The sequence below is a fragment of the Pagrus major genome, chromosome 2 (assembly GCF_040436345.1).
Source record: "Pagrus major chromosome 2, Pma_NU_1.0".
NCBI lineage: Eukaryota > Metazoa > Chordata > Actinopteri > Spariformes > Sparidae > Pagrus > Pagrus major.
This window is the reverse complement of record NC_133216.1, coordinates 34,030,547-34,039,533: the sequence shown is the minus strand read 5'-3', so window position 1 is coordinate 34,039,533 and position 8,987 is coordinate 34,030,547. Positions and strand designations below refer to the sequence as shown.

The 8,987-nt window shown below is 39.3% G+C and overlaps 1 protein-coding gene across 2 annotated transcripts in view; it reads left to right on the top strand.

Moving 5' to 3' along the window:
• The first annotated feature begins 307 nt into the window (after positions 1-307).
• The window catches only part of myo18ab (myosin XVIIIA b), a 210,286-nt gene continuing 201,606 nt past the window's right edge, over positions 308-8,987 (top strand). For both annotated transcript variants that reach the window (XM_073480324.1, XM_073480333.1), the window contains exons 1-2: positions 308-379; positions 4,220-5,350. In XM_073480324.1, coding sequence (XP_073336425.1) covers positions 4,331-5,350 — 1,020 coding nt within the window. In that variant the 5' untranslated portion in view covers positions 308-379; positions 4,220-4,330. The remainder of the gene's footprint in view (positions 380-4,219; positions 5,351-8,987) is intronic.

Here is an 8,987-nt window from a genome sequence, read left to right as displayed (position 1 = left end):
GCAATAACCACTTCAGCCACACATTAGAGATTTTTCTGTAGGCTTTAATACAATGTGTGGAGGGAATATTTACGTATTACTTTGCCAGACATGCAGGGATCCCTTATCCGGCACTGCAAGCTTTGCAGTAAAATATCAGCACATAATAGTCCACACCAGATACCCTCGGGACAGTGCAGCAGTCAGACTGTAGCTCCAGTGTCTGTCCAGTAGGGGTGGCTGTTTGACCGTTTTTGGCTGTTGGTCCCGAACCTTCAGAGCTGGGCTGGAGGCAGCAGCTTTGATAACGTTAGCTAAAAGCCAGCCTGCGGCTTCTGTTCCCTACGAGCCGTGCTGCGCCCAGTAACCAGCTGTGCACCATTTGCTGTACTGGAGAACAGTGAGTATTTTTTCTTGTAATAAACACGTGTGCTTAGAGTGAGGGGACACTTTTTGTTTGAAGACAGCAGTGTTGAGGCAAACAGTCAGTCGGGCTGACTGGATCATTTTTACAGGATCCCAATGTGTTGTTCAGGATTTGCTTCACCAAAAATGAAGGCAAAGAACTGAGGCTGTGACTTGAGCCAATTAGGCTAGTTAGCTAGCTACAATGTTCACAGTAAAGTTAAAGAAAACCATAATGAATGACCGTTTGCTTGTCCCTTTGGAGATGTTTCTTTTGCCTTGAATAGAAACGCAGATATGTGTTATTAGGTAACATTAACCTTACTCCCACCTACGAAACAGTAGCACAGCTAGCTAATGTAGCCGAAAAGCTACATCTATTTTAGCTCTGTCATGCGTTTTGTCCCGACTTTAACTACACTGAATGCGGAGTGGGGCTAATGCTGCTTTGTGTACGTTAGTGGGCCAGGTGTTGGCATCGTTTTAACCTCAGCAGACAAGCAGCTAAACAGGAAAGAGCTTAAAACTGTAGGCAGACCCGTATTGTTCAACCGCTTAGCGCTCTAATGTTCCCTAGCCCTGGTTGTTATACACGGAACGTGACGCTAATGATGAAAGCCGTCCATTCACTATGGCCCTGCTTATGGTAGCTATGACTGAAAAACATCTATCAGGAAAGTTTTTGGAGATAATCCACTGGGCACTACTATATTTCTGTAAATCTGTAATGTTATTGTCGGTGTGTTGTGATCCCATTGTGAACTGTGACACCTTTCTACACCACTGAAAGCCCAGATGCTTGCCAGACACAAATGAGAATTTGAGATGAATGACATTTATACGTCGGAGTATTCCGAATAGGAGATGTCCTTGCCCAATATTAGGCTGCCATAAATAAAGTGGGAGGTGGCTGTTTGTTTGGGATTCCAGCCTGCACTGCCCTGTGGAAAGAGGAGTCTGTGTCACACAGCAGCTAATGAGAAGCAGGCTGATGGATGGATCTGCCTGTCTGCTTGTGGCAGGAAGAGACCCTGATTTTTGAGGGTTTGGAGAGACTCAGTTAAAAATGAAGCCAGGAATGTGTTTTGATCCTGCCAAGCTTCTCTGTTATTCGCTATTTAATGCGTTCGCCCATTTTAGCAATTTGGAAACTATAACAGGGCAGTACAATACATTATAATAAGACTTGTGTCGTAATATGCACAGTAATTGCTATTAATTTAATTTCCTATTAATTATATATTTAAACATTATAAAACTCCTCCCATGTGCCGAGTCTTTAAATTGTTTGGTTTTGCTGAAAAACTTGCATAACTTAGTTTATAGTGATAACAAATTGAGTCAAAACAGACTTCCCAGGAGAATTAACACACACACATTACATTGCTCATCCCTTTATAAATAACTTAATCAATTGATAATCAAACTGAAATTTCGTATGAATCGACCAATGAATATATAATTTGGAAAAAAAGATAGGTTACTTGTCTTACTTACGGCAGCATTAGAGTCCAGGGTGTTCCCTATCACAACTAAGCATTAAAACACATTCTAGACTGTTATCATTACATCATTACATTACATTTCAACCTGACTGTTCCATCTAATTAAAAAGAATTATATATTAAAATATACATGTATATGTGTATATATTTATATATGTATGTGTATATAGTTATATATGTATACTTATGTGTGTGTGTGTGTGTATATATATATATATATATATATATATATATATATATATATATATATATATATATTATGTGTACAGATATATTTTATATATGTGCAGATATATATGAATTTGAATATTTATGTATATGTATATATAGATTTGTATATCTATGTATATATATTTATATACATTAATTTATATATGTATATGTTTGTATATATATTTATATATGCATATGTTTGTATATGTATGTGTATACATATATACTATTTTAAAATATTGTAAATATTGTATGTGTGTGTATATAAAAATAATCATGGAATGGACTCATGGTCAATATAATTTGGCTTTTTTGGCAAAAAATTACACAAAAACCCCCATTTTCTATAAAGTAATGTCAGTTCATTTAAAATTTATAATGGAAAATAAGTGATTGTATAAGCATTCACCCCGTTCAAGTCAGTATTTAGTAGATGAACCTTTGGCCTCAATCATAGCACTGAGTCTGTGTGGATAGGTCTCAGTCAGTCCTGCACATCTGGACGCTGCAATTTTACTCCATTCTTCTTTGCAAAACTGCAGCCACAAATTCTCTATTGGATTGAGGTCTGGGCTTTGACTTGGCCACTCCGGAGCATTCACCTTGTTGTCTTTAAACCATTTCTGTGTAGCTTTTGCTGTATGCTTCAGCTCATTGTCTTGCTGGAAATAATAAATATATCTTCTCCTAGGTTGTAGTTTTCTTGCAGACTGAATCAGGTTGTCCTCCAGGATTTACATATAATTTTGCTGCATTCATTTTACCCTTTACCTGCCTGCTGCTGAGAAGCATCCCCACAGCATGATGCTACCACCACCATGCTTCACTGTGGGGATGGTGTGTTTGTGGTGATGTGCAGTGTTTTGTGTCTAGTCTGATATCCAAAAAGCTCCATTTTGGTCTCATCAGACCAAAGAACCTTCTTCCAGTTGACCTTGGAGTCTCCCACATGCCTTTAGGTGAACTCTAGTGGAGATTTAATGAGCTTTCTTAAACAGTGGCTTTCTCTTGTCCACTCTCCCATAAAGCTTTGACTGGTGAAGAACCAAGGCAACAGTTGCTGAATGCAGAGTCTCTCCCATCTCAGCTGCCATCATTAAGTCCTTCAGAGTAGTTGCAGGTGTCTTGGTGACCTCCCTCACTAGTCTCCTTGCACGGTCACTCAGTTTGTGAGGATTGCCTGCTCTAGGAAAATTTACACATGTGCCATATTTCTTCCATTACTTAATGATGGATTTAACTTATGAGGACGTTCAGTGACTTGGAAATGTTTTTGTATCCATCCCCTGACTTAAATGTTTCAATAACCTTGTCACGTAGTTGCTTGGATTGTTCTTTTGACTTCACGGTGTAACTGTAGCTAGGATTATTGATTAACCAGTGACTGGATGTTCCAGACACAGCTGTCTTTATACTACAATCACCTGAGACACATTCACTGCACTCAGGTGATCTCCATTTTCACTAATTCTGCAGAATTAGGTCAGTCACTTTAAAGGGGTTGAATATTTATGCAATTACTTATTTTACAATATTTTTAATTAACTGACATTACTTTGTAGAAATCTGTTTTCACTTTGACATTAAAGTTTTTTTTTTGTTTTTTTTCGTAAATTCTTGTCAAAAAAGCCAAACTATATTGACCATGATTCCACTTATAAAAGCAGTAAAAGGGGAAAACATCCAAAGGGGTGAGTAATTTTTATAGACACTGCATATACATATATACATATATGCAGCTGTGGTCGAATGTTTACATACACTTTACATTATCAATCACAATCACTCAAAAGAAGTTAAGAGGCCATGCTACAAAGCACATTTCAATTTACATGACTTTCTACATCACAAATATTTGTCATTCAGTTTGCTGTTTGTATATTTTTGACCCAGCAGATTTGGTCACAATTTCAGAAGACTCATAATAAATTGATTATTGAACCAAATTTCATGACAGTTTTTTGTGACAAAGTAGTATGTTCCATCACAGAAAAATTAGATATTTGATATGTGTCAATGCTGTCCTGCTTTAAAAGAAAATCAAAGGCAAATTTTAGCAAAATATTTAGCATTTTGTGAGTTTTTACACAGTTTGCTCTCCCTGTCTCTTTCCTCAGGGGATTCTTCCCTGTTGGTCACAACAAAAGCAACTGACTAGTGAACTGGACCTCCAACTCTGTAAGGAAAATAGAGCCCCATTGGACGGAAACAGTGTTTGGTTTTTCACAATGTTTAACCTGATGAAAAAGGATAAGGAGAGGGAAGGGAGTAGGAAGGAGAAGAAGGATAAAAAAGAGAGGATGTCTGCAGCAGAGTTGCGCAGCCTGGAGGAGATGAGCATGCGGCGTGGTTTCTTCAATCTCAAGAGGGAGGCCAAGCGTGAGTCCAAGAACAAACTGGAGATCTCTAACCCCATTCCCATCAAAGTGGCCAGCAGCAATGAGCTCACCCTCACTGATATTGAATCGGATGGCTTGAGCAACCGAAGCAGTATGGTTCTTGATGGCCAGCTGAGTGCTGCCAGCTCCACTGATGACCTGAAGGGTGAGGGCGGTGGAGGACAGGACGGTCACCGCAGCTCAGTACGTGATCGTGTGGCTCACTTTGGGTCACTTGCCAAGCAGAACTCATCGCAGGTGGGTCAGATGATGAAACGCTTCTCCTTTTCTCAGAGGAGCAAAGAGGAGAGCCCTTCGGAGGGCTCCACCCCCTCAGGCCAGAATTCTGCTGCCCCGTCCCCGCAAGTGGAGAGCAAAGTGTTCAGCATGCTCCGCAAGCACAGCCTCATACAGCAGCCTGGAGCACCGGCCACCAAAAAAGTCTGCATCCCCGAAGTGGTCGACAAGACCTTTCCTGCACAGCTGCAGCTACCAGCTGTGGTTGCGCCGAGTGCACCAGAAACGCGTGAGCTGGAACTCCAACGCCGCAACACTGGCGACTTTGGATTTTCTTTGCGTCGCACTACTATGTTGGACCGCAGCCCTGATGGAGGCGTGTACAGGCGTGTGGTCCACTTTGCAGAGCCTGGTGCCGGCACCAAGGACCTGGCGCTGGGGCTGGTGCCAGGGGACAGGCTGGTGGAGATAAATGGACGGAATGTGGAGAACAAGAGCCGTGATGAGATAGTGGAGATGATCCGTCAGTCGGGAGACACAGTGAGGCTGAAGGTGCAACCCATCCTGGAGCTGAGCGAGCTGAGCCGCTGCTGGCTGAGGAATACCGAGGGGCAGCGCAGGGAGGCTAGACATGTGAGTATCCTGTCCACTAGCTGTGTACAGACAGATAACAGTGACTATTCCACTCTCTTTGCCGCCCTGTTTATATAGTTGACTGTCTTTCAGTCTAAAATCTTTCAGTGTTGTCTCACAATTTGTGTCCAGTGTTATGTGGAGGTATCTTTCTAGGTATCCTGCAAATAAATATGTGGCTTTTTATTGGTTTGAAAAGAAAGCTTCAAGACTTTATGAACTGAAAGAATTGCATGGTTTTATGAGTTTCCACTCACGCCTTGGCTTTACAAAGCAGTTGTTCAAACTGTGCTTTCCTTGCCAAGATAACACATTTTTTAACATCAGTATGACTTCTGTGATAATTGAGCTAACAGACTAAGCGCTAGTTACATAAAATCACAACCTTTTTTTTTTTAACGATTCCTAAATTGATTCTTTGATTCTTTGATTTTTTTAATCAATTTAGGAATCATTAAAAAAAGAGTCTTTTTTTCATTTTATTTTTTACCTTCAGCCTTCTCCACTCAGGTCTTTTAAGTACTTGATTATCACTGTAGACCTAAAGTAATTAGGAGTTATTTTCGAGCAACAGTCAGTGATTAACAAAGTCTTTGGCATGATGACCAAATTCCATAAGATGTAATTTCCTAGATGTATATCAATGAACATAAATGCAGGAAGTAGCACTTATTTTTGGTATTTTTGTTAAAGAACCTCTGACTTCATTATACCCCAACCCTCCTATCACCATGTTGGTGTTGTCCCTTGAACATCATAAGAAATTTTGCTTCAGGACTGTCATTTCATGTTATGAAAGAGCAGCTACAGTATAACCTTCTCTGGAGCAAGCTATTGGGGCTGAGTGGGCTGCGTACAGTACTCTGTCATTAGACTGGGGTTTGCATCCCATTTGGAACATTTTATTGCATTGTCGGCTATTATTTTAACACTAACCTCACTTATTATTTTCTGTTTGTTTTAAAAAAAGTTTTTGTTGCTGTTAGGCTAGGTAGGGAACAAAAATACTTAGTTAGGTTTAGGAAAACATGGTTTGGGTTAAAATAGACTCTTTCACAACATTTAACATGTGTTTGTAAGGAGCAACAATAATTATGATCCAGGAACAGTACCAACACACCTATATCAGATTGTGCACTGATTGCCACTCCTCACAGTCCATTAAAGGCTCATTGTGTCCTATTTACAATGTCACACATCTGACCACACCTAAATCATTCTTGTCACAATTATTTACCATCAGATGTCAAAGACTGTTACTGATAAGGGTGTGGCCACGTAACATGTTTGCAAGTTTCAGTCTATACAGAGTACCGCAGCAATAGAGAAAGCAAAGCCTTAATCTCTCCATGTTTACCTGTTGTGTTGATAAATTCAACATAATGTACATTTCCACAGTACTAATTCTATCAGTACAACTACAGAGGCATGTCATACCACGCCGCTGCTCCTTTTTCCCAGAAATACTGTTTTCATTCACTAATTTTATCCAGTTGCATCTACTATGATGTTTTTGTTTTTTTAAACACTTTATTTGTAATTTTCCAATTATCATATAGAATAATCATATTCTCTGTTATACAAATAACCATAGAAAAACAATCCCAGTAAAAAAAGCAAAGACAAACCAAACCCAAAATCAACCTGACAAACTTGTGACAGACACGGACAGACTAAAAAAAAAAAAAGAAAAAAAGACCTGCACCTAACATTCCTTATCACAGGACTGTCCAAGGGCAGGTGTAAACGCTCAGAGTTCCAGTTCCAGACCAGGTAAATTGTTCACATAAGTTATTAGAGGACTCCAGGTTTTGTAGAATCTGTTGATGGAACCGTTGAGGGTACATCTGATCTTTTCCAGCTAACGTTCTGCATAACGTCCCTAATCCAGTGGTGGTGTGATGGAGGAGTAACAGCCTAGCTAATAAGGAGGAAAAGGCAATGACCCTTTGTAAATGAACAGGGGGAACAGATCCCGTTGGATCAGAAAACCAACCAAAAACAGCAACCAAGGGAGAAGGTGAGATGTTATAAGCATAGGCATTAGAGATGACTCCAAAAAAGGATGACCAGAAAGGAACAAGTTTCGGATAAGACCAGAACATATGATAGGAGGTAGCTGGGGTCTATTTATATCTGTCACATAATGGGTCTACGTTCGGAAATAGTCTTGCTAATTTAGCTTTTGAGAAGTGTAACCTGTGTAACACTTTGAATTATATTAAAGCATGTCTGGAACATATGGAAGAAGAGTGGACTCTAGTAAGAGCCATATCCCATTCCTCATCAGACAGCTGGGCCCCCAAGTCATTTTCCCACTGTTCTCAAATATGTGAAATAGAGAGGTTGCAGCTATCCATGATATGGGAATAAATAAATGATATTCTACTCTTATTCAGCATATTGACCCTTAATAGGGAATCCAAACAGGAAGGAGAGGGAAGTTTAGGAAAATTATATTATATTATATTATTATTATATAATTATATTATTACGAGTAAAATCTTTAATTTGCAAGTATCGCAAAAAATGATTCTTGGTCAGACCGAATTTTCTGGATAGTTGTTTAAACCTAGCAAAAGTATCATTAACATACAGGTCCTCAATACTATGAATACCCTTGTCATACCAAATTTTGAAGCCATTGTCCAGTAAAGATGGTTGAAAAAGATGATTATGTATTATTGGTGAGTGAATAGAAATACTCTGAATACCCAGACATCTTTTGACCTGAATGTGGGCTGCTTGTAACCTTTTCAATCATTCCAATCTTTTAACCACAGAGAGATGGCATTAAAATTTGCAGCCCAATAATACGTGCGCAAATTTGGAAGTGAAAGCCCACCTACACCCTTTGGTCTTTCCATAAATTCTTTTCTTATGCGAGCCGATTTTATATTCCATATAAAGGAAGAAATCATTTGATTAAATGCCTTGAAAAAAGATTGTGGTATGAAAACAGGCAACGCTTGAAACAAATATAGAAACTTTGATACAATATTCATCTTTACAGAATTTGTTCTCCCGATAAGAGATAGTGGCAAAATAGACCATCTTTTAATATCTTGTTTGCACTGTTCCAATAGAGGAGTGAGGTTACTTTTAAATAGACTGTAATAGGATTTAGTGACTTTTACACCCAGATATGTAAAGGACTCAGCGGACAACTTAAATGGCAGATTGGGATATTCTCTGGCATTACTACTAATGGGGAAGTATTTGCTTTTATTGAAATTTAGTTTATACCCAGATATGTTTCCAAATTCCTGCAAGATTCTAAGGATTTCAGGGATAGATGTGATAGGGTTGGTGACATATAGTAACTGCATAGTCTGCATAAAGCGAGACAGTGTGAGTTAGGCCACCACGTGAGATACCTTGTATACTATTATTGCATTTAAGAGCTATGGCTAGTGGCTCTATAGCTAAAACGAAAAGCAACGGACTCACTGGATCCCCTTGTTTCGTCCCTCTGTGAAGAGGAAAGTACTCAGATGAGATACTGTTGGTGTAAACTGAGGCAGTTGGATCAGTGTAAATGAGCTTGATAAGGTGAATGAAGTTAGGGCCAAAACCAAACCTGCTAAGTATATGAAAAAGATAATCCCACTCAACCTGATCAAACGCCTTTTCGGCA